We start from the raw sequence: 27,798 nt of genomic DNA, 5'->3' as shown, positions 1-27,798 counted from the left end.
CTTTCAACAATGATGAAAGCCCATACCGCATATAGTCAGCTATAAGAGGCCCCGATAAGACAATGTAAAACAATTCAATTTAAAACTTTCTCAGAAACTATTTATGGTTATTTCATAAGACTTCCACACAAGACGTAGGGCGTATCATGCGCTTATGGCACAGCTGTTTATTTTACTTTTTTTGGCATAAACGCGTTGATCAAAGCACATTTTCTATAAAGCGCGTAAATTGTGCGTACGGTCTACGCTTTTAAAGATCTATAAACTACGGAAAGAAGCATTTAATTCTTATAAATGCATCTTCATGCAACAATACAGTTAAACTAATATTTTAGAAATTGTAAATATTGCTCGAGTATAATGCCAAATTCTGAAATAGTGGTGTCATCGCTACGCTAAACGCAAGTTTGCTTCACGTTTCACAGAGACAATCCTATCATTGTTAAATAGAATTTAGCATAATGCTTGTTACTCGAAAAAGGCTATGTCTGGGGATTAATTTCAAACATTGGTGCTTTGGTCACATATCGATTGTAGGTTGCAGCAAAGTTTTCCTGGTGCATTTCAGTGCAAAAAATGCAAAACAGCATCGATCGCTTGTTTTTATTTACACCATTTCCCTAAGGTGATAACTTTAGAGCTTATATAGTCTACTTTTGTTCAGATTGTAAGAAAACAATTGAGATTTTTTTAAACCTTTATTATAACTTTCAAAAAGGCTTCCAATGACACTAGTCATTTTAGGGACCCTTTATAGCTTGCTGTTCGGTGTGAGGCAAGGCTCCGAGTTGAAGGTCGTACTTTGACCTATAATTGTTAACTTTTACAAATTGTGACTTGGATGGAGAGTTGTCTCATTTGCACTCATATCACATCTTCGTATATCACTTAAAAAGTGTTTGCAACAGAGGTCTCGTCACATTCATAATATAAGTTTTTACATATCATAAACTATTCAATTTTGATGATGTTTTTAAAAAGGAAGTTTATGACTAAGAAATATATCGTGACTTTTGTTTGACATTCGAGATTTTTAATACTGATTCAGTATTTACATTTAAATATATAAGTTTCAATTTGTGTTATATTTGATAATTATTTTGGTTTCCTGTGTCTCGAGATTTCATGATAGAATTCTTAGTTTTTGACTAAAAATATTAATTTCTGGTCAGGAAGTATGTTTGTTTTCGTATACAATCTTTTTGTTATGTTTAAAACCATGGAATTTTAATATTTGACATATATATATTTTACGGTTTCATATGTTTTTAGGATGAAATCTTAGTTTTTGACTCAATACACTATTATATCATTTTAATCATGAAATTGCTAGTTTCCTTATAAAAAAACCATGTTTGTGATATTTCAAATAGAGATATATTGTTATAAAAAATGGTGCTTAATTAAAAACATAAATATTTAAAAAAATTCCAGTTATCATACATTTGTTTATTTAAAAATAAAATCGATGATTTTAACCCATACTATTCAATTTCCACCAATGCCGTTCAGTGTGAGCCAAGTCTTAGTTTTAAAGGCCGTACTTTATAGTGCGGTGACAGAAGTGTAAAAAGTCGTCTAGATCGCGAGTTTAATCTCCCCAAATAACACACGGCTAAAAATGGTCTTAACTTAAAGATAAATATGTCTTCTTTAGTTTTTGCCCTGTCGTCAGAATTTCGTACGGTCACATTTTTCTAAATAGTCGTTTTAATGACTGGTAGTACATTGGAGAGTTTCAACCCCCCTTTTCAAAATGAAAAATTGTGTATATTTGCTTGCATTTAACTGAAATAGTTTTTCCGGAAGCTATTTTCATATATCGAAATATTCTATTTAGTATTTCATTTTCTTATAATCTGTAAAATTTGCGAAGTTTAGACTGTTAAAAATTGAGGTAATTTTAATTGCAAATTCAGACACAAACTTTAGTTTCTTCTGTATAGTAGTAATAAAATTTATCCCATAATAATTTCAGCATATAGTATTTCATAAAACTAATCAGTGATAAAAATTTCGGAACCAAAATATGAAAAAAACCTTGAGAAATCAATGGAAAAAGAATGGAATAAAAAACTTCAATTTCAACACGGAACTTAATCACTTGCTTTCCGTCACATTTTGTGTATTAGTCAATAATTTGCTCTCAACTGATATATGATATTACTACCCTTTTCGCTATTATATACAAATATTTACACTGATATATGCTACATTCTTTGTTTTTATGTGTTTATATTCTATGATTTTTTTGTTATAAAACATTAAATATACTTTGTCAGAAAAGTCTAATTGTAAAATCAAAATAATTGACGGATAGTTTCAGTAAATATTCCGTGATATGTCAAGTCAGTCGCAACTTGCTCCATTAAGTCCAAAGAAAAGACAAAAGTTGTTAAATTTTATGCAGTGCTTAATATGCAAAGAAAAGAAAAAATGGAGTGAAATTTTGAGTCAATTTACCAGTATAGGAAAGTCGATTTTTGTACCTGCATTGAATAAAAGATTAGATGAGGTGAACATCAAGATGTTTCATGCGAAAGCTGTTAATTTACAGAAGTCCTTGCAGGCTGTTTATCATTGTTCATGCTACAAGAGTTACACAAGTTAACATATTTGTTTCCCCTTTTAGAGCGAGGAAGCTTCTAATCTGATATTTAATGACGACATACAATTATCGGACTGTTGTCCCTCAGTTTCGGGTATGTGTACGCGTTCTAGAATGCAGTCGTTCAACTAGAGTGCTTGTATATTTTGCAACAAAACATTTTAGAAAGATAAAAAACTATTCAAGTTTGAATCATATGAGCGTATTAAGAATGTTTTAACCGTGTCAGTTAAAGTTAAAGTTAGAGTAGAAATAGTTTCCCGTCCATCTTTTAAACTTCAAGCACTCTGTCATTTTGGTTGCATTACAAATTATTTGCTAAAACAAAAAAAAAAGCAGATATCTCAGATCACGATACTGCTTTTACTAATTTTATTTTGGCTATTGACAACGATGTAATGGTCATTACTCATGACACTGTTTCTAGATAAATATACTACTTAGTAGTAGATCTTTTCTTCCAGCTGAAATTGTAAACTTGTAAAATACAGTCTAAACTCATTGATTTCTATAGAAATACAGTTGTCAAACAACTTCAATAAGTTCAAGGCAAATATAACAATATTTTGTAACAAAATAACTATTTGAGATGCCATATCAGCTGCTAGTCAATTGAAAACTGAACTCAAATTTTAATGTCAAATGTAAAAGACACAAATAACGGACAGATGTGTCATTCCGCTGCAAGTATACAATAGAAAAGACATATCTACAAACTCTACAGAAGTATACCCAACTTCGGAAGAAATGTCTCTTTCTTCTTCAACTCAGCCAATGCCTTCGTCTTTATTGCAATTCATTTTATGGTAACTCGATGAAACTGCATAGCCAAGACTATTCTCAGGAAATGGCATCACAGAAATTGCGTACTTGCGTCAACCGTTTGTGTGGCCATTTTATTTTACTCCTTTTCTTTTAGGATTGGCTTTACAAATGTACCATGAGTTTGGTTCGAAACACCTTGTTGAAATATTGAATGCCAATGGATTTTATGCTTCTTAAGTAGAGTGCGACGCTATCTAATGTGTTGCCAACCATGAAATTGTGCGAAATCAAGATAGTGTGTACGTCTCATGCATAATGTTTCCCCATCATCTTTGCAGACAAGCATATGGATGTCATCTTAATATAGAAAAGAAGATGTGATATGATTGCAAATGAAACAACTATCCACAAAAGACCAAAATGACCGTTCGGCCTTCAACAATGAGCAAAGCCCATACCGCATAGTCAGCTATAAAAGGCCCCGATAAGACAATGTAAAACAATCTGAACGAGAAAACTAACGGTCTCATTTATGTAAAAAAAAATGAACGAAAAACAAATATGCAACACATAAACAAACGACAACCACTGAATTACAGGCTCCTGACTTGGGACAGGCAAATACATAAATAATGTGGCGGGTTAAACATGTTAGCGGGATCCCAACCCTCCCCTAACCTTGGACATGCAGTGGTATAACAGTTCAACATAAGAACGAACTATAAAAGTCAGTTGAAAAAGACTTAACTCATCAGATAGACAAAAACTACAAGTTGACGTGGCAGGGTACTTATACATCCCGACAAAAAAAGACACAATGAACAGATCTAAGAGTACTCGCAGTTATCTGACAGCTAGTTCAAATCCACTAACAACTAATTAAAAAACCATGCCTCTAAGACTAAGCACTCAATCCGTACACATCCAACAATTACATACAATGGATTTAGTGTAAAGACGTCATAAACAGCCAGAGAAGAACATGACCGTGTGCAATGCCAAGTTACAGGTATCGACAGATTGTAGGTCCATGAAAATGTATATAACCCCATTTAAGATCTCTGTAAAATCTTGGATGAATTGAAAGGGATGGTTTAAAGCTGGTATTTCTTTGGGAACAAATGCTTCGGACTTCCTACAATACCTTGTCTGTACTTGTAAAGAAAAACTCAAAATAACGTGTTTGCTTTGAGCAGAACCTTTCATGTGCTACCTGTGGCCATGAGTGAAATGTATAGAAATATTAAAAACATGTCTTGTGACGGTTGGTGAAAATGAAGATGATGAAGATAACGGTTGATTAGGTATAGAGCTTGTTGAACTGATACACTTGGTCCCAGTCCCGAGTTTGGGGAGTGTTGGCGTGCCCTTAAAAAGTCAAACCCCGCCACATTCTGTTTGTGTCTGTTTCAAGTCACGAGACGGTAATGCAGTGTTTGTCGTATGTTTCTATATACTATATTTGTTTGTTTCTTATTAATTTTGTTCATTAATCAGGTCGGGAGATTTTTCGTTTGTTTTACAAAATTCATCTCTTGAATTGAAGACTATGCAGTATAAATTTTACTCATCGTTGGAGCCCGTACGGGACGTATTGGTAATTTATGTCTCATTTGGAGGGTTGCCTCATTTGCAATCATATCACATCTTCTTTTTTTATATGGAATACTTTTGAAATACGTTGCAAGGGAAAAAAGGGGGGATATAGGTACAAAACTTATAATGTAATAGATATTAACCAGAGTTAAATACGCAACAAAAGATAATACTATATGGAAGCAGTAATAATTGTGAAAAAACAAAAGCAACGAATAGCTAGTCTATGATAAAACCTGAAGTATCCGCAATTCAATTTGAGGTCATATTTGACTGTAGTGTTCTATTGCTTTGATTTGATACCTCACCCAATATGATAGTTTAAAAAATAAATTTAAAGTATTGTCCTGCATGGCTTTTTTTTTTTTTTACCTGAAATTGAAATTTTTCAAAAGGTTCAGTTGCTCTAAACATTTTATAGGTTGAAAACTTAATTTTTGAAGTTTTGTTTATAAAACGTCGTTTTAGGATTTTTTTGATAAAATAAATCTTAATGATTAAGGTTTATGTATAATAACAAACATTAATAAAGCCAAAACAGTATCGTTTGTATTTATGAAGAGTTTAGAAATAGAAAAAAATGTCAAAATTGAAACCCTCCCAAATTTTCAAAGATTTTCACATATAACCTTTGACCTCAATTTAAAGAAGTTGTGACCATACAAAGTCCTGACGACAGGCATATTATTATAGTACACGATTTCCTCTTTCCAATGATATATTATATAGGTGTGTGTTCGGTGGGGAGATTAAAATCCAAAAAATCTACCTTCAGTCACCGCACTATTAATCTATTATAATTGTTATAACTTTTTACACATTGTGATTGGGAAATTCCAACACCAGGAGGCGTCCTTCAGTTGGCCTCTAAACAAATATATAATAGTTCATCAGTGATAATGAACGCCATAATTAACTCCAAATTGTACACAAGAAACTAAGAGTTAAAATAATACAAAACTAACATAGGCCAGAGGCTCCTGACTTGGGACAGGCGCAAAATGCGGCGGGGTTAAACATGATTGTGAGATCTCAACCCTCCCCGTATACCTCTAGCCAATGATACATATATATGTATACTATTTTGTTTTATTTATTGGAATATATAAGCCTTATATTATAACTCATTATCATTATCCCAACTCTCAATGAAGCGTCTTTGTCAAAGAATCTGCCTATAGGAAATATATCAAAATAAGGATAAAGGAGAAAATTTCTACCTCCCAATTGAAAACTGAGGGGTGAGGACACGTTAGAAAGGGACAAACATTTTGTGTCGGAATCAATGAATTACCTCATGTGAATGGTCTGTAGAGGGCGAAAAACATGACTGATTCACACAGAAGGGGCGGTTCCCGCCATTTAAAAAAGGGGGTCCTAACCCAGGACAAAGGGGGGATTCAAACTACATGTCCCCATTTAAATGTATTGATCGTCCCACGAAAAAAGGGGGGTCCAACCCCCGGACCCCCTGGATCCGCCATTGCACAGATATGCCCTTCTGCCATCGAGGATAGAAACCAGATACTGTGTATAATTATATAATCACACTTTTTTTTAAAACACGTTGATTGTTTGATTTTTGAAGTTTGAAGTAACGAAAAATGACAACAATCCTTTAACTTATCAAGTCTTAATTTCTAAGTTAAACGCTGTAATAGAGATTTTAGGATATTTTGATTTAGAAAAAGGCACTTGAATCATTCCTTTTATTAAATGGGGATGGGGGCTAGGATGAAAAATATTGTCTTTACACTTTTTTTTTTTTTTTAGTTTTAATCTCTGTCTTGCCTTTTTATATTTTACTCTTTTTTTTTTTTTTATCCATTAGTTTATCCTGACTTCTTTATTTAAATTGTCATCCTACCTTTTTTTTTGGCAAAGTGTCTCATCCTGCATGTTTTTAAAACTCAAAACTTCTGTTCTGTTTCTTTTCAAATTTCATCTTAGCCCCCACCCCTTAAAAATCAAATGGAAGCTTCCGTAGATGGTATTCACATATTGTTATCAATCCTTAATACGGTTCCTCAGGTGATCAGTTAAAATATGTTTCAACAAAAGGGAAGATTTGAGATCCCAGGGAATAAGTTTAACTACATGTTTTAAAATCTAAACCAAATGAGGAAACTGTTTTAAATGCTGTCTTTTCAAGACGTTTGTCACATCATTTTTTTTTCGTCTAGAGAATTCGGCGTAGAAGGCAGGGCTGTGTGGAATAACAATGCAAACAGGCTCAGGAAGATTGAGTGCTACCAAATTGGACTTATCACCGTATTTGTACTAACATCAGCAATATGACGGGTGCTACATGAAGAGGAGGATCTGCCATGTCCGTGGTTAGGAACTTCCAAGGGGTATAGGGGGTGCTTAGACTCACAAACTCAACTTGAACAGCCACAATTCAAACAGAAAGTTGACTTTAACAGTGCTTATTTGTTTTCAGGGGGTGTCGTACCCAAAACCCTCTGGCTACGGGTATGCCTGCCTTCCCTTCTGGAGCACTTTATATCACCCCATGTTTTTGGTGGGGTTCTTGATGCTCAGTCTGTGGTTTTCTATGTTGTGTTCTGTATTTTGCTTTTTAGCCATGCCGTAGTCAGTTTAATTTCGACTTGTGAGTTTGAATGTCCCTTTGGTATCCTTCACCTTATATCTCTTTAGCATCAATTTATTTATTATCACTAGTCCTGTTGAAGATCGTATGCCTACCTTAGATGTCTGATTTTTATCGTAAGGTTGTTGTCTCATTAACGTATTTCCCACATATATCCTTTTATTCGTATTTTTTTAAACCTCCATCTTCTTTCGGTCAGTATTTTGTAAACTATTCGCTAAAAGTGTACTTTGTATTTGTTTGCTTCGTATATTTTTGTAAAAGATGAAAAGTGAAAAAAAACTGTCGTATAAAATGTCAGTTTTTTTTTTTTTTTAATTTGAAATCGATTTGGTCTAGGATAATACGAGTTTATTAAATGCCTGTTAGTGGCTTCGAACGAGCTTTCCATAATTGCTTGTTCACGGGGACCTCGGATGACAGAGTGGTCTAAGGGGTTAATCTACAGCGATAATTAGTCGGTCAAGTCAGTTGGAAGTATGGAAATTGCTCGTGTAAGGTGTGTTCGACTCTTAATCTAAACGACTAGAAATGCCAGTTATCCTGTCGAAGCTCAATTGTTCTCCAAATGCACTCAGTCTTCCTCCGTCAAAACTGACTACCACGATACAACCAAGAGTGAGGAAGTGGTGACGAACACTTAAGATCAATCAATCAATCAAGCTACCAATCAATCAATCTATCTATCAATCAACCTTAGATCGGTAATTTATGACTTTTTTTATGTAAGTAGTTTTTATACTTTGTGACTCTTCTAACGAGGTTATTATAACGTATCCACTGTCCCAGGTTAGGAGGAGGGTATAGCTACAAATATGTTTACCACAGAACATTCTATATTTCCTTTGGGTTTGCTATTTACAGGAATTAATGCATTAATGTTCCCGGAACACATACTCCTGGATATCTGTTTATAATTATTTGGACTGAAAGTTTTATCATATAAATCCGAATCGCTTTTTTGCACCAAATTACACATGAAACACAATTATTACATACAATCTATATCCCCCAGAAGAACGTTTATCGAGGTTGGATCGCTAATAGCCAATCACCAGGGAATACGAGTTTACAGAATGGGGAAAATAAATTTATAGCAATAATGGGGTGCTAAAAAACAAAGAAATAGAGTACATACATGTATATATAAAAAAGGAAAAAAGGAAAAAGTAACATAGAAAAAAAAATAGCTAAAGAAATAATACAATAAAAAACGAAGAACCCCACATAGAGCCTCCTTCAAAATTCAATGGTATTTCCCTAGGTACTTTCCCGTCTTTTACTTTTCGACAAGACTAAATGTGCAACTTGTTATTTTTCACCAGCGTCGGAATCATTCCTCTTCTCCAAAATGTGAGTAAATAGAAAATAAAACCATGAAATGCTATGACTTAACGTATATATTGAACTACTAACCAGTACCTGATAAATGTTACAAAATCAGGAAATGCAAAATATATCAAACGTGTTTTGCTAAGAGAAGGATCGTGCAAAATGTCCAAATGCATTTATGAAAATTAACGAAAAAGAACGCGCATAACTCAGGAGTACAACAATATTTCTGGCAAATAATATGATTAAATTGAAATAAATTATGTTTTAGTTGGGTGTACTCGAATAGAGTGATTGTGTGAGTCTGTTCGATTACTAGAACGAATAATTCCATCCCTATAATTAGATATAGGAAGATGTGGTGTGAGTGCCAATGAGACAACTCTCCATCCAAATAACAATTTAAAAATTAAACCATTATAGGTTAGAGTACGGCCTTCAATGCATATATATATATATTGCTTTAAATTGAATTTGCTATTTGCTTTTTATTTAGGCAATTTTTTTTAAATTTATTTTTTTTTTTTTTTTTGGGGGGGGGGGGGTCAATATAGAGCATATATAAATTAGGAAATTAGGAAATGTATGTACAAAAGAATTCAGTCTACTGGATTACTTGTGGGAGTGAAAATATTGATTACCCATTTTTAGGAACATTGATATATTATTTTTATAAGCCTCCATTTAGGGGTAACCTATGGAGAAACACGAACAGACGAACAACACAAGACATTTGGTAACTAACAGATTAATAGCAAGGACAGATCCAGGTCTTTAAATAAGGGAAGGTCCAACAATAGAATAGAATAGAATAGAAAATAATAAAATATTTTTTTACTTCCCAAAATACAGGGCCAATAAAGGGCATAAAATCAGATACAATTCATTTACACAATTGGGTAACAACAACACTAATAGCGGCATGTACATATATATTTGGAATATATGTCCCCATTCAAATGCATTGATCGTTAAAAAAAACAGTTTTGAATAAGAGGTGATGCGAGTCGATAGTTCTGGTCCGATTTGATGCGATCTGTTCGCGATTAATCTATTTCGGGTGTCAGCTTCTGTAACGTTCTGCTCTTCTATTCAGATACAGTAAATTGCGTTCCGATTGTTCTATCTGACACGATAATCACTATTGGGTCCCCCGGATTGGTACTGTGGTACTTTCATTAATTTATGGTTCTGTATTGGATTTACAAAATATGGAATAATTGGCAAAAAAATCAGAATGAAGAAAAAAACGAAGAAAAATTAGCTTTAATATTTATAAGCAGAGTATAATATATGGTTCTTATATGTTAGGAATAGAGAATAATGGGCCGGAAGGGGAAGAAAAAAGAAAAAAATTACACCCAAAAAAAATTAATAAATAATGACTACATTCAGGCCCTCTTGTATCATTCTATTCAGAGATCGTCATCGTTATTAACCAATACAATTATGATACTAGCTTCTGTGACTTGTAGGTAACAATGCAATCATGATACTAGCTTCTGCGACTTGTAGGTAACAATGCAATCATGATACTAGCTTCTGTGACTTGTAGGTAACAATGCAATCATGATACTAGCTTCTGTGACTTGTAGGTAACAATGCAATCATGATACTAGCTTCTGTGACTTGTAGGTAACAATGCAATCATGATACTAGCTTCTGTGACTTGTAGGTAACAATACAATCATGATACTAGCTTCTGTGACTTGTAGGTAACAATACAATCATGATACTAGCTTCTGTGACTTGTAGGTAACAATACAATCATGATACTAGCTTCTGTGACTTGTATGTAACAATACAATCATGATACTAGCTTCTGTGACTTGTAGGTAACAATGCAATCATGATAATAGCTTCTGTGACTTGTAGGTAACAATACAATCATGATACTAGCTTCTGTGACTTGTAGGTAACAATACAATCATGATACCAGCTTCTGTGACTTGTAGGTAACAATACAATCATGATACTAGCTTCTGTGACTTGTAGGTAACACCATCATAGAGGTATACTGGAGGATATGCTGGTTTTTGTTATGCTGTGTCTAACCTTAGCATGTGAATGCTGCATAGAGGACAGGATAACAGCTTTAGAATCGAGAATGTTTTCAATAGAGCAATTGAAAATAAGAATATCGTCACTTGAAAGAAAGCGTGAGTTATCTGTACTCGTTATATTTATATTTATATAGTACTTCGTTTATTGTTTTGTTATAAAAATATTGACTTCGTTGACTTGACACCGAACACTTTGTTTTCTGTAGTGATTAGGATTTAAACAAAATGTTAATGGCTGTACCGAAAAATGTTTACCTATTATATCTGTTTGTTTTGTTCTCACATCGTGGTCAATATAATATATCATACAAGTGAGAGGTTTAACTAGCTGTACAATCAGGTTTATCCTCCATTTGCTACATGAGAATTTATAGAAATTTATGTTTTTATGCCCAATTTATGGGCATTATGTTTTCTGGTCTGTGCATCAGTTTGTCCGTCCGTTCGTCCCGCTTCAGGTTAAAGTTTTTCATAAAGTTGAAGTCCAATCAACTTGAAACTTAGTACACATGTTCCTTATGATATGATTTTTTTAATTTTAATGCCAAATTAGAGATTTCCCCCCATTTTCACGGTCCACTGAACATATAAATTGATAGTGCGGATGGGGCATCAATGTACTTAGGACACATGCTTGTTTATAATATTTCAAAAACAGATCAATTTTAGTTTTTAGTTTAGAAACATTTATATATGAAGTTTTCTTATTGAATTGTGTAGACAGTATCTACGATAAATTAGCCAAAGTTTCGATCTTGTTTATCTTTAACACAAAACAAAGATAAGAATATGTCATCATTCAATCGTTTTTATGGTTAAGTAATAGTACAGTGTACAGGGGCGGATCCAGCAATTTAAAAAAGGGGGGGTCCTAACCCAGCACAAAAGGGGGAGGGGTTCCAACTACATGTCCCCATTCAAATGCATTGATCCCCCTGGATCTGCGCCTGGTGTATCCCGGTAAGATTACATATTTGAAAACCTATCATAAATTAAACCGATAAAGGAAGACTTAGTCAACCAGGTTCAATCCACCATTCTTTACTTTATAAGAAAATGCCTGTACCAAATCTGACAGGAATATAACAGTTGTTATTCATTCGTTTGATGTGTTTGTGCCTTTGAAATTGTCATTTGATAACGGACTTTGCGTTTTGAATTTTCCTTCGAGTTCTGTATTTTGTTATTTTACTTTTTTCGTATGATAATATGACATATTATTCCATTTCCATTTTTTTTTCAGTCCACTCAGCTCAACAAATGGGTTGTAAGTATTGACTTATACTTTACGGATCTTTCTAATCTGATAAAACTGTGTACCATTTAGGTCCAACAAGGGGGATTTGCAAATACGGACGCGTTTATAATTATAACGCAAGGTCGGAGTACATACATGTCAGGTCGACTAAATCGCTCACCTGCAGATCAAGCACCCATCAGATATAGCACAATCAGCTGATGATGCGACACCAAAGAGATTAAATTTGATGTGCCTCCCTTTAGTGAAAAGCTTAATTTTTCGAGACAAAATTTGGAATGCGGGATTGATGAAAGAAAAATATCCTTGTGGTTTTTTTCAGCCACCATTTATAGATTACACAAACATTCACAAATGTATTTATCACAAAAAGATTTAATATAACAAAACATTTCTTACCATTTTAACCTTAAATTGTTTTGTCAAAGGCATGATTGGGTCCAGATAATGATAAGAAATTAAATGAGTTTTGTATACTGCAGAAAAAAAAGAAAAAAAAAAACAATTGAAAAATGTTCCTTTTTTTCCCCCTTCTAACAGAAGGTGCTAAAAAGGCCGAACCGTACGGTGAGTTATAGTTGTTTTAATTTTGTCTTTTGGTATCTTGTGGAGAATTGTCTCACTGCTAATCATATCACATCTTCTTTTTTTTATAAGTTTAGATGAATGTTTGGGAAATTTCTTTCTTGTAATATTTTTAGTTAACCATATTGATTGACATGGACATTATAAAAAATCAAATATGTTTATTTCCTAATCAAAGGGCCCAAAAGGCATATCAACAAACAAATAAATCATAATAGACCAAACATAAATACATGTTTAGAAACAATATGAAATTAAACATTATAATATGATTCATATACGACATTGTCAGTTCGGCAAAAGAAAGATAACTCTTCACCAAATATTATCATTAAAACCTGCATTAATTTTCATTTGACAGTATTATTTCTCACTTCTAACATGTCTAAGTTTGAAGTCAAATATTTGCATACATTTTTAATAAAATTATCATCATCATTTGTCATAATCCATATAAATAGGTTTTGCGAATTAAGTATTCTTAGTTTTGGATATTCCATAAATAAATCATCAAGTAAAAAGGTTCTTGAAGTTAGATATAGAGACCATTCCAACAACAATGGTTCATCCTTAGTTACATTCAAATTACAATATTGACAAAGTCTTTCACATCGAGGAATATTTTCTAATTTACCTGACATGTTCACCCTGCGTTCATGACGATCAGTTTCAACTCTTAATTTGTGATTACTTAATCTAAATTTAGAAAGAATTTGGAAATTTCAATTATTTATATAGGATAGATAGGTTTCTTTACCAAATGAGAATTTAAATTTAAAATAAGTACTCAATTTACCTTATCCTTTAAATTAGAATCTTTGGTTACTTATATTATATAAACAATACATTTCTGTACATCAATAGGTGAATTATTCTAGGTTAATGAAGGACCGTATTAATTGAAATGCATTTTTTTTTAATTTAATTAGGGATGACTAATTTTTTTTCTCTCTGTCAATGAAGAAATGACATAAAAAATGTGATGCAAAATGAATAACCCGCGTGATACTTCGATTAGACAGATTTTTTTTTACATTCATTTCTTATAATTTAATTCTATATTACATTTTAAGCCGGGTTGGCAATGGTTTTTCGTTAACAATCTGCTGTATCACTCTTTAAGACATGTACTAGTATTATTAATATAAGTTTAACGTTTTTAATCCAGCGCCCAGCCATAGGTGAACCCGTTCCTTCAATATTACCGAAAAGGTTAAGTTCTTTGAAATGCATTTAAGAATTGAATGCTTCTTTTTGTAACTTCATTGGGGTGTAAAAGCGTTGACCGAAGTACATTTTGTATGAAGCGCGGAAGCATTCAATACTTATATTTTTTTATTTAATTCACCTGTGCACTTTATTGTGGGACCACATGTTATCATGAATGATAAGTTTTATTGAGTGATGCAATTGCTTAAGAAATAACACGTGATGTGCAGTTAGCCAATCAGAATAATGTATTATAATGAAACATACATCTAATGTAATTATTCATATATATGTTCTTATCTTTGCAGGTCAGTCTGGTGTGGTAGAACTTGGTGAATCACCACTGCCGAACAAACAAGTCTGTCACATAGTAAGATTCCATAGGCCATTTCTGAATATTCCTGCAATTGTGTGTGGCCTGCGGGAATTAGAAGCTGATAAGCATCATGACGTTCGCATCAATGCAATGCCTTTCAATGTGTCGACAACAGGATTTGCTATGAAAATATTTTCCTGGGGAGAATCGTGCACACACAACGCTATTTTCTCGTGGATGGCATGTCCGATGATAACTTAACCATAAACAACTAAGTCACCGAACATTTTCTATCTTATTAATTGGGATTTTCAAAAAGTTTAAATAAAAAAAGTGTTTAAAAGTGAAAAAAGGTGCGTTTTTTTTTCAGAATTTTTAAATATACAAATGGAATTAACAATTGAAAACAAAAATGTGATCCCAAGAATATTCATGAATATTATTTTTTTTTATTTGCTGAGGTCTGTATCTAATGATGAGTACAAGGTCCATTTAAATTGTGAAATTTACATGCTATTAATACATAAATAATAAATAAAAAAATCATAATATGATTGATAAAAATAATGTAATTAATTGATTTGATTCGACATTATACAGTGACATATTACTTCGTCCTTTGAATGATCACCTGACAAGTCATTCTAGGGGCGTACTACTGCTTTTCATCCCAGTTAATTTACTTTGAATTAGTTCACCGATTGTATTCAATGTATTGCTTATTTGTTATCCTCCAGCATATGCAGGATTAATTTGCAATATGGTGTTAAGCGAACATCAATCAGTCGATCAATTATACAGCTTATATTTTGACTATGAGGGTCGGTTGAAAACAAAATTTTACGACAAAAGAGATGATTTCAGCTTCCCAATTGTGAATTTCATTTTTAAACCAAGACTTCCAAATGTTGAAGTTTAAATCTTCACTTTGTAAATTTTACGGACGCCATCACGAGTTGGTTGACCGTTATGGAATATCCGTTTCACAGATGATATCGGATATGTTCCTTATATCGTAACTACAATCCCGTTCCCTTTTCACGAATGTGACCTACCGAATTAGACTATTTACCCCTATTTGTGACATTTTTACATATTGTTTTTGTTTGTTTTGTTCACACATCGTTGTCAATATAATGGAACTATATGCGACTGTCATATAAGTGAGAGGTTTAGCTAGCTTTAAAACCAGGATCAATCCACCTTTTTCTACATAAAAAAATGCCTGTACCAAGTCAGAAATATGACAGTTGTTATCCATTCGTTTGATGTGTTTGAACTTTTGATTTTGCCATTTGATTGGGGACTTTCCTTTTCGAATTTTCCTCGGAGTTCAGTATTTTTGTGATTTTACTTTTTACTGCAAATTCAAGACGGCCTTAACAAGGTTAGAGTGTATTTCTTTGCTAAATATCAATCACAATAGATATGTGCATTAAAGAACACATCTACAGATTATCCAAGTAAAGGATCAACTATATCCGACATAACACATTCCAATGTTTCTTAAATTTTAACTTATTAAACCCCTAGTAAGTTCCTTCAATAGCTTAAACAGGATGCAAGGATAAACTAACTTCATACAGGAACTTCTTAGGAAGAAAGATAAGAAGTTAGCAATATCTTTTAATTTTACTTTCCGCTATATAGATGATGTTCTCTCACTAAATAATTTAAAATTTGGGGACTATGTTAAACGCATCTATCCCATCGACCTAGAGATAAAGGATACAAAAGAGGGATGAAAGATACCAGAGGGATAGTCAAACTCATAAACCGAAAATAACTGACAACGCCTGGCTAAAAATGAAAGAAGACAAACAGACAAACAATAAAATACATGTCACAACATAGAAAACTAAAGAATTAGCAGCAGATACAGGTAAGTCGGCCTCATATCTTGACTTACATCTAGAAATTGACAATAAGGGTCGGTTGAAAACAAAACTTTACGACAAAAGAGATGATTTCAGCTTTCCAATTGTGAACTTTCCATTTCTAAGTAGCAACATTCCAGCAGCACCTGCATACGGAGTATATATCTCCCAATTGATACGATATTCCCGTGCTTGTATTTCCTATCATGATTTTCTTGATAGAGGGTTGCTGCTACCAAGAAAGCTATTAAACCAATAGTTCTAAATGGTGAAGTTGAAATCATCCCTTCGTAAATTTTTACGGACGCCATCACGAGTTGGTTGACCGTTATGGTATACCCGTTTCATAGATGATATCGGATATGTTCCTAACGTCGTAACTACAATCCCCTTTCCTTTCATGAATGTGACCTACCGAATTAGCCTATTTACCGAATTTGTTATAACATGAGGAACACGACGGGCACCACATGTGGAGCAGGATCTGCCTACCCTTCCGGAGCACCTGAGATCACCCCTAGTTTTTGGTGGGGTTCGTGTTGTTTATTCTTTAGTTTTCTATGTTGTGTCATGTGTACTATTGTTTGTCTGTTTGTCTTTTTCATTTTTAGCCATGGCTTTGTCAGTTTATTTTCGATTTGTGAGTTTGACTGTCCCTCTGGTATCTTTCGTCCCTCTTTTAGTTAACAAGGAAACTGAAAATGTCGTTTATACCACCTAGAGTCAATGTTTGAATTAAATTTTTTAAATGCTTTTTCCGAGTTGAATATAATTTTTACATTACACAGGCCTAGACTCATTTGTATCATACTATAAAAGACATAGTTTTCGTTTGTATGATACAGATGAAGATTATTTGACAAGGGATTTTGTTTATTATACAATGTAAACCTTCCAGTGAACAGGTTGACGGTCGTGCCAATGATTTCCTGGGTATAGAAGAATTGTTACCTGCATTGTTCATACCATGCTTTACAACCAAAGGCATAGAAGAAGTGTTCGTTAGCTCGTGTGGGATAAATACAAACTTATCATTAGGTCAGAATTGGGACGTTGAATGCACAGCCAGATGTACCTCTCTGCTATCTTGGAATCCAGAAACACTTGAGACTGGACTATAAGCTGATATCGGGCCAGATCGCCAGGCTAGCTCTATGCGATTTCAAAAATAAATGCAAAAACTCGTTGAGGGGTCTGTATGTGACCTATCGAAAGAAAACATTTGTTAAATATCACTTCTTTATCCAGTTCGTGACAGTCAATCTATTCTGCTGTAATCCTGGTAGATCCACGTGAAAGACATTTCGATTGTGAAAATCTGTAAATTGGTAATCGATCTGAATAGTTGCCACTATAAGTAAAGCTAATAAAAAAATGAGAATACAAGTTTATATATTTAATTTTAAGGTAGGCAGCAATAGTTGCATGTTTTCAAATCATCTGCTCACAACGTAAACTTCGATACTCATGATTGCTAGATTTGAAGCTGAAACATTTTCTTATATGTGGTTATATTTTCAGGGAACGAAGTGTAATTAAATTCCGTCATCTCGGAAACTCAGAGACATATGTATGAGGAGGTTTCAACGAGGAAATACATCCATTGTTTCAAACATATTGTAAGTGTTTAAATATGCCGTTCTTTACAATAGATACCACACTGATATTTGTCCTCGTAAGTCGAAAACAAACTGACAATCATATGGCATAAAACGAAAAACGACCAAAAGGAAACAACAACCTACAAAACAAAACATACAGAATTAAAGACTGAGAAACACGAACCCAACCAAAAACCGGGGTTGATTTCATATGCTTCGAAAGTCAAACAGATCCTCCTCTACATTTGACATTCGTTGTTTTGTTCAAGTGAGTACAAACTGATGATAAGTTAAATTTGGTATTCTTTAGATAATAACACGATATGTAAAATGTTATATAATTCTGAGGCCACTGTCCTATTTAAATGCAGACAATACATATATATTTATAAATTTTATAAACTACACATCAATTTTCAAAGCTGTAGGTATTTGCTATAAAAAAACATTTTCTCTTCTCATTGAAAGACAAACCCATATACAAAGCATTATTAACTTCGGATAACACGTGGTGTCCTTCAAAAATGACAAAATAAGCGTCATGATGAAAACAATGTGGTATAAAACAAACAAACAATAAATCACAAAGACGCCTTTAACAAAGTGACGAGAATTCTAACTACAAGTTCATGGTGACCTTGCTAATGATTTGAATGGTTTCTGTATATGTGGACTAAAGAAAGCATCTACGGAGAAACTAGTGAATTGTCAATTGTGTCTGACAATGAAATGTACCAAGTATTGAACTAATAAAACTCACTGTTCTTTGATCTCCTCCATAAATTAAACCTGGACGCAAGGATATATAACCAAGTTATCTGAAAATGGCGTTTAAAAAGCAACAATCAATTAAATCTTAATGAACATTAAAAACAAAAATTAGCCTTTATTGCATTATCTGCGTCGATTTCGCTAAGTTTGGTTTATCTATATCAGGAATTTTAAAAGCCGCCTATAGTTGTAAAGCTACGGAAGTTTAAAGGCTCGAGAACGTAAGGATCTATGTGTATAGAAAGCACATTAAGAGAAAAGTCAAATATATCTATATTAAATTTCCCTGAGAAAGTTGGAATAAAAGTTTAATCATTATCTGTAATTTCCGAAATTATCAAAGGAAAATCTAAAAATAAGAATATTTTCAATTATTTCAATAACAAAGTACACTTACAACATAGATTACGACTAAACTGTTCTTATACAAAAGGGAGAGAGAAAAAACCCGCGTATTTGTAAATGCTGCGTGCTAAGCGTAGGGACAGATCAACTGCCAAGTGTTAAAAGATATGTGAAACGAGTGACTGTTGAAAAATAAAGCTAATCCAACTCTTAAACCAATGCATGCATAAATTATAAACTTAGTATTCTGTGAACAATTTTATCATTTTTACGCACCCGTATAATAATATCGTCAGATAAATATTTCACACTGTCGGTGTTGATGTGAAAATATGGCAGCTAATTATTGGTTATGTTTTGAAACCGAAGTTAACCGAATGTCACCTCTGTAAGCAATCAACAAAGAAGCGTTGATATTCAGATAAGCTCGTATAGAGCATTTACAATAAAACACTGTTTATATGGATGACGAAGTGATGTTTACAATTTTTAACTCTCTCTGCCAATTTGGTTTTTCACTTTAAACTTTCGTATTGCGCATGGAGATCACCGGTTTTTTTTTTTCGAGAATGGTCACACTGAGGTAACTGCTTAAGAAAAATATGTCGGCTAGTTGTCTGGATTCCAACAATCACATTTGAACAAATCAAATAATTGTCTTAAAAAAATTCTATAAGTTTTATGATATACTAAGCCATTTAGTTATAAAACAAATATGCATTGATTTTTCTTTGAAGTTTTATTTCACTTTAAGTCTTTGATTTGATTCGGTGGGATCCAAACAACTCTTATGTCAATAGGCAAATACTGATTATTTTGTCAGAAACCGACTTTTAATGTTTAAATCAGTGTTTATAATGAACAAATTGAAAACTTTTATTTTTCGCAATAAGTAAAAGGTAATTTTTTTTAAATGTTAGTGGTGTAACGAGAATGCAGAACATTAAAACATAAGTCGTTTAACGAACGACCGAAATGATTTTCAAACGTAACTTTTAAATAAAGACACTATGTGTACAATATTATGTAATTTTGAGGCCATTGTCCTATTAAAAACCAGACAACGCATCTCTTTTTATGACTTACAATTAAACTACCTATCAAGTTTCAAAGCGCAAGCTATTTGCTAAATATTATATATACATTTTGTACTTTTGAATAAAAAACAAAGAAAGATACAAATAAACTCATCATAAATACCATGATTAAATTTTGTATTGACGCCAGACGCGCATTTCGTCTACAACAGACTCATCAAAAGACTCACGAAAATGTCATGATGTAGACAAGGTCACTAACATAGTGTAAAAATCAAACAAACAGACACACATAAAATCACAAAGACACTTTCAACAAAGAGCTGCAAATTCAAGTAGGCCTAGGTTAGAGTGTATTTCTTTGCTAAATATCAATCACAATAGATATGTGCATTAAAGAACACATCTACAGTTTATCCTAGTAAAGGATCAATTATATCCTACATAACACATTTCAGATTATCATAGTAAAGGATCAACTATATCCGACATAACACATTTCAATGTTTCTTAAATTTTAACTTATTTAACCCCTTATAATTCTCATTAGCTTAAACAGTATGCAAGGATAAGCTAACTTCATACAGGAACTTCTTAGGAAGAAAGATAAGAAGTTAGCAATATCTTTTAACTTTACTTTCCGCTATATAGATGATGCTCTCTCGCTAAATAATTCAAAATATGGTGACTAGGTTGAACACATCTATCCCATCGAACTAGAAATAAAAGATACAAAAGAGGAACGAAACATACCAGAGGGACAGTCAAACTCTGCTGTAATCCTGTTAGATCCACATGAGAGACATTTCGATTGTGAAAAATCTGTAAATGGGTAATCGATCTGAATAGTTGCCACTATATGTAAAGCTAATAAAAAATGAGAATACAAGTTTATAAATTTAATTCTTTAAGGTAGGCAGCAATAGTTGCATTGTATTTAAATCATCTGCTCACAGCGTAAACTTCGATAATCATGATTGCTAAACTTGAAGCTGAAACATTTTCACATATGTGGTTATATTTTCAGGGGACGAAGTGTGATTAAAATCCGTCATCTTGGAAGCCCAGCAACATATGTTTGAGGTGGTTTTAACGGGATATAAATCCATTCGTCGCTGGGCTTCTAAAATGTCGTATATGACTTTTTTGGCTAAACATACTTTTTGACACCACTGGTCTGGGCGGGAGGAAATCTTTGGTATTACAAAATAGCATACAGTTAGACCAATCAAAATGTGTGAAATAAGACAAAATTGCCAATGTCAGTTGTTTGTAAAGTTTGCGTCCAAAATGTTGTATAAAAACTTGAAAATCGTTGTAGAATGACTTTAGGAAAAAATAATTGTACATTTCTTTATTTCTGTGAAAATAATTTAAGTTCTTGGATAATCCAGAAATGTAAAAGTTTTTATTTCACTGCTATTTACAAAAATGTTCAAGTCCATATACCACATTTTGGAAGCATGCATTTTGCCAAAACTTTCAAAGCCTGTTTGTGAGATATATTTTTCTTGAAAAATTTGACAACATTTAGAAGCCCAGCGATGCATTGTTTCAATTATATTGAAAGTGTCTAGATATGCAGTTCTTTAACAGTAGAGAAATGGAAGATATCAAACGGATATTTACCCTCGTAAGTCGAAAACAAACTGACATTCATGGCATAAAACGAAAAAACGACCAACAGGAAAGCAACAACATACAAAACACAACAAGGAGAATTAAAGACTGCGAAGCACGAACCCACACAAAAACCGGAGTTGGTTACATATACCTCGAAAGACAAAAAGATCCTCCTTCACATTTAACATTCATGTACAAACTAGTAATAAGTCTAATTTGGTAAGTTACTTTTGAGTAAAAGAAAAGGCAATTGTGCTAGTTACGAAAACATGAAGATATCCATCGTCATCTGTGAACCAGATATTCCTTAACAGTGAACCGAATCGTAAAGTCTGTAAATATTAGGAAGGGATGACTTAAACTTCACCACTTACTTGTAAGCTGTAACCCACAAGTTGTGATAGGAAATACAAGCTCTGGAATATCTTTTCGACCAGGAATATAAACGTAGTAAGCGTGAATGTCTCGACATGAAAATGGACAGTTAGGATGCGTTAATCATCTCTTTTGTGAACCTTTAAAACAGCGTAGTTTTAACATCTTTATTCTATTACTTTCGTCACAAACTGTTAGATCAGTAAAATGTTAGAAACAACAGAATGTTCAATATTATTGCACAGATGTTTTGGTGAAAATTTAATAGCTATCTTCAAAATTTAGAGGCGTAGTATTAGAAAATTGACCAATATATGATAACACGATCTGACATAATTTATTTGAAACTTATTCTATGGTAAATAACACTATGTGAAATTATTCAGCAATTCTGAGGGCATTGTCCAATGTTAGAATACGGAATGTAGACAATATAATAAATTACTTGTATAATTCCGATATTAATTGTATTTACGTAACAAGTAATTTAAATAAAAAGAGTCTGTTTTTATTTAATTTATTACATTGTCGGTTAAAAAAGGCCCTAACAGTATAAAACACCTAGACTGACTTCACCTTAAACATAAATTGAACAAAGCTCTTGAGATTCGTTAATAACAAGGTAAGTTTGAGATCCATATTTACCTGAAAGTAATTTAAGTTGTGATACAAGTTTTAACAATATGTAAATTATATGTAATAATATATCAATTATCAAAATATTAATTTTAAGAACAGCATAACAGCTGATACCTTTGCACACAATCAATCATATTCATTTTCTAAAAAAAATAATTTCCGAAATGAAAAATTTACAAGACGATGATTATAATGTTAACAAGCATGTTTATTTTTCTTTACGGTTCCTGTAATCGATAATCAGTATATTTCCATTATCTAAATTTTTGATAATACCCTGCTTCATTGATGGTAAAATCCACCAAATGTTTGATTTCATGAATGTGCCCTACCGAATTAGACTATTTACCGGGTTTGTAATGACATGATCAACACAACTGGTTCTACATGTGGAGCAGGTTTTTCTTATCGTTCTGTAGCATCTGAGATCACCACCAGTTTTTGGTGGGGTTTGTGTTGCTCAGTCATTAGTTTTTATGTTGTTTCTTGTGTACTATTTATGTCTGTTTGTCTTTTTCATTTTAATCCATGGCGTTGTCAGTTTATTTTCGATTTATGAGTTTGTCTGTTCCTCTGTTATGTGGCAGGTGTTCTCGACTCAAATATTTATTGTTGAGAATTGTAATTTAACCAGCCTAGGTCGTTGCTAGTTTCTAAGCATGCCAGGTTCCTCTTCTAATAAAACTGTCCACAAAAAACAGCTTTTATTGCTAATAGTGGGAATACACACAAAACAGTCAATCACTAAGTCCTGTTGCTGATAAACTATTTCAAATATTATATTATATTATGTATATGATGAAAACAAGAAGTTATGGTATAATCTGGATATGAGAACGGTCCACCAGAATGCAATTGTTGTAGATGTACAATTAACAATTATATGTCACCAAACGACCTTTGACAGTGATATGGATATCACAGAACATCTTAAATACCAGTTTGGATTCACGAATAATTTGGCAATTCATAAATTATAGTTGAATGGATTTCTCTATATATAATATGTCATGGTATAACAATCTGAAAGAAATTGAACTATTACCTATTGCCTATATTTTACTCCTCATATCCATTTTCTCTTGGACATTGCTTTCTGTAACTTTCCGATTACCCTTATACTGCCTTGAAAATATTATGGGTCTCTATGTGTCTTCTGTAAGTTTCCAAGTTTTAAAAGTAATAGAATGTCATGAATATAATAGTTTTGTTATACGATATATTCTTTAATTATTTTATTTCTGTTCTTTCCTAGAATATGCAGTCGTCAACTATCATTTGTTTGCTCCTTTTTTTCTCATGTGAGTATTCTATTTTTTATAATTTTTAATATTATCATCATATGATTTACTTCTAATATTTTCGTGTGAGAATCATGTCTTATATATTAATATAGTTAGAACAAACAGATAGTGGCATATATAGATATGAAATAAAAGTATATAATAAAAGATATGATTTTATATATAAAAAAAAGATAAGAAAAACCAACCACAAATATAAACATAAGTCGCAGTTATGATAATTAGACATTTGCGAAAACTCGCATACACCTACGATTAGGATTACGTTTACACTTACAGGTAACATTTAAACTTTGGTTGTCTCAAAGTGTAAATACAAACTGTCGTTCCAAACCAATGCTACCTCTTTTATGGTGATTTTAAATGTTGAACAATTGAGTTTTCAAGCACAACATGTAACTATAATTAACATATTTAATATTGGTCGTTGTGTTAAACTATAGTTTAAGTATGCCATATGTTGAAAGCCGTACATTGGTCTATAATGGGTGGAGAGTTGTCTCATTGGCACTGATACCACATCTTCATATATCTTTATATGAAAAAAATGAACGAACATCATTTCATAAAATGATTTTCATTTTGACAACTGAGATTTTTTTAAAGGAGAATGAGATTCAACAAGTTGTTGTTTAAGAAGTACACGTATACATGATATTGTTTTCGTGGAATTTCATTTCCCTTTCGGTAAATTTTTATAATCTTTAACTTTATCTCAATCGAGAAAACAGTTTGTTAACGTTTTCTCTATCAATAAACACTCAAATGTATACAAAAAAAACCACCCAAAAAACATTTTTTAGTGATTATATTTATGTCGATCTTTTAAATATAGAATTTGAACTATAATTCATCATCGTCAGACTCTGATGAAGAGACACCAAGACTACGTAGCAACATCGGAACCTTTTTCGTAATAAACTTGCTGTAGGCCTCATGATTTTTTCTAACCAAATTCATGAGCGGCATTTTTTGGTGTTTTGATTTTTGTAGTTTGGCACTCTTGGCAGCTTGCGGTTGCTCAATTTCCTCTTCATTCGTTTCGTCTCGTTCTTTTGGTTCCTCTGGTTCTTTTTGGTTCTTCCTGCTCTATATTTCTTTTTGTACTGGAGTAGCATTTTGGGGTTGGGTTTTTTTCGGCTCTGGATTAAGGGGCTCGTTATTATCATCTTCAGAGGATAGATCCTCAAGTATCTTATCCCTTTTGTCATTTGCAGTTGATTGGCCAGGGGCATTTTGATGATTTTTTTTTTTTTATGCAACTATTGTAGAGAGCTTGTGCATCGGTTGTCAGAATTTGGTTGTTTTCCTTAACTGTGTTAATTATTCTGTACCATGAACACGGATGTGTCTGATATGCCCTCAGTATAAGTAATAACTCCTGGTCAGATACTGCGACAATTTTCTTTTTCCGTTTAAGGAATTGAGGGTTCTGCAAAAAAGTCAAATAATTTAAAAAATAATAAACTGGAAATTGTAAAAGTTATCAATACCAGGATATATTTTTGATAGCAAAACATCCAACGTTGTTTAAAATTCTGATTAATATGCAGAGAAAATGTAGACAGTTAAATAGACTGATAACCCACTATAGAGTTAAAGATTGAACACGCAATCGGAGAATTAAAAAAATATAAAGTTATTGGGACTTTGTGGAGCATCCAAGACAGCGATTACATCTGTTGTGACCATATGCGCTGCCTTCGTTTGCCGCCGTAAAGACTTATTTACATAATAAAAAAAAATCATTTTACTATGTATCTTAATTTGTTTCTGTTTTTTTTGGTTTTTTTCCATTTTAACTGTAATCGTAAGTCTACGGTGTAATCCTAGGTGTAGATCTAGTTTCCGCAAATGTCTAATAGTATATTTTACCTTTCCTATGAATAAAACAATGTTGTACAATTTATTCAAAAAGTATAAGTGATAAGAAAAGAATCTGAAACATTTAATTCACATCAAATATTTCTACAGGTTCAATGCTCATCATTTGCTATCCGTGGTCCGTCGTCGTCGTCGTAATTTGTTTTTATACCAAAAACTAATATCACAAAAATACTGAACTCCGATGATTTCTCCTTCCAACCAACATGACAGACACGGCTACATACATACGAGCATATTGTGAACATATATAGACAACCGTTTGCCTTTGAACAATAAGATGAAACAATTCAAGTGAAAAATTGAACAGCGCATTAACTCATCATAGATATCAGGATTCAAATTAAGCATATGCGCCAGATACGCGTTTCGTGTACAAATGACTCATCAGTGACGCTCGAATCTAAAAAAAAGTTTAAAATGCCAAACAATATACAAAGTTTTAAGAGCATTGAAGACCAACCATTCCTAAAAGTTTGACCAAATACAGCTCAGGTAATCTATCCCTGAGGTTGAAACGATTAGAATCTTATTGTTCAAAGGCGAACGATTGTCTTTCGAGCCTGGAACAGCGGTGTAACAGTGCGACAAAAAAAAACCATCAAGATCTTGCTGCAGGTCTTTAAATTCTTTGAGTTGAGAGAACATTAAATGTTATTGTTATGAATGAAAAAGGGTAATAAAAAGTAAAAGAAAAAACAGAAACCAACAAATATTAGTAACTCTTAATTTAAACTCATTGTAAAACAATGTGTAAGTTGCAACCCTTGCCAATATATACAAAGTATTATATAAATGTGTACTATTTTTAGCTGTTTCTTGTTTTAACCTTGTTTTTTCTTGTTTAACAGTTGCCTATAAATATTTACATCTACTTTGTTTGAAGTTTGGTGGATAGTTTTCGAATTTGCAACCTTACCAGATCTGGTTATTTTTGCACAAGTCATGGATGGTAATCAAATGTTATATAATTGTAATTCTTAAAAATGCACTATTATAAATACATACTTCCTAAAAATTATGTACTCATATATTTATAGGTATTACTCTGACCGAGCAGCTGAAGTTATGTTCTAAAACTTGCAATGGTTGTAAAGGATGTTGTGCAAGAAGAGGCTGCAATTCTTTCAATTCTTGGAGTTGTGTAAACAATAAATGTTATTGTGATTGTGGAGGATATCGTACAAAGGGTAATAAGAAGTAAAAGAAAATAGAAGCCAGCAACAATAAGTAACGCTTTATTTAAACTCATTGTAAGATGTAAACCTTACCAATATATACAGAGTATTATATAAATTGATAGAATTTTCAGTTGTTTCTTTTTTCTTTGTATATTAGTACGTTTTGGAACCTTTACTGTTTACCAATAGACCAGAAGGTAAGTAGGAATTTGTGTTATTTTGAGTTGTTTCTCGTTTTTTTAATACCTTTTTTGTTTTGATGTGGATTTTTTGAAGCCGTTTCTAATATCATGATTATTAAATTTTGACAACAATAGCAAGTCACATCAGTTTGCCAGGTGCATGTTTCTACATGATTGTAATGATGTAACGATATATCTAGGAATTAGTGCATTGCAACACTCAAACGTTTGCTTTCGGGATGGACTGACAAAATCAGTTTACAATCTATGGAAGAAGCGAGTCTAAAAAAAAGTTTCTTAACGCGATATGGTCTAATATGAATTGTAAAAATGCAGAGGAAAAAGTTGTTTTCGGCAACGAAAAAGTAAAAACCTTAAAACATTTGGTTAAAAAACAACAATTAAGTTTAAATATAAATATATACATTCAGAAGTTTATGTCTGTGTAAAGTTTGAAGTGCTGTGTACATAAATACACAAATTCTATAAATTTAACTATGAATTGGATACTTTCAAAATATGATAGCAGTGTTTTTGTTATGTCAATATAAGTAGTATTGGATGATTGAAAATGTGCAGTTTCAAGGCGATTGCAAAGTGGTTTTGGTAGTATCTTTCCAATTTCTTAACTGA

At 32.6% G+C, this 27,798-nt stretch overlaps 1 protein-coding gene and 1 long non-coding RNA gene across 2 annotated transcripts; both read left to right on the top strand.

Moving 5' to 3' along the window:
* The first annotated feature begins 8,803 nt into the window (after positions 1–8,803).
* LOC134684162 (uncharacterized) lies at positions 8,804–14,858 on the top strand. The gene is made up of 4 exons (XM_063543439.1): positions 8,804–8,936; positions 10,911–11,074; positions 12,222–12,245; positions 14,339–14,858. The coding sequence occupies exons 2-4, from the start codon at positions 10,942–10,944 to the stop codon at positions 14,605–14,607; spliced, it is 426 nt and encodes a 141-aa protein (XP_063399509.1). The 5' UTR covers positions 8,804–8,936; positions 10,911–10,941; the 3' UTR covers positions 14,608–14,858.
* A 7,657-nt stretch (positions 14,859–22,515) lies between these two features.
* Positions 22,516–27,113, top strand: LOC134684161 (uncharacterized). The gene is made up of 3 exons (XR_010101185.1): positions 22,516–22,597; positions 23,870–23,915; positions 26,843–27,113. It is a non-coding gene; the product is annotated as an uncharacterized LOC134684161 (long non-coding RNA).
* The last annotated feature ends 685 nt before the right edge of the window (positions 27,114–27,798 follow it).

Source organism: Mytilus trossulus, chromosome 9, assembly GCF_036588685.1.
Source record: "Mytilus trossulus isolate FHL-02 chromosome 9, PNRI_Mtr1.1.1.hap1, whole genome shotgun sequence".
In the NCBI taxonomy this organism is placed as follows: Eukaryota; Metazoa; Mollusca; class Bivalvia; order Mytilida; family Mytilidae; genus Mytilus; species Mytilus trossulus.
This window is presented reverse-complemented; position numbering and strand designations above follow the sequence as displayed.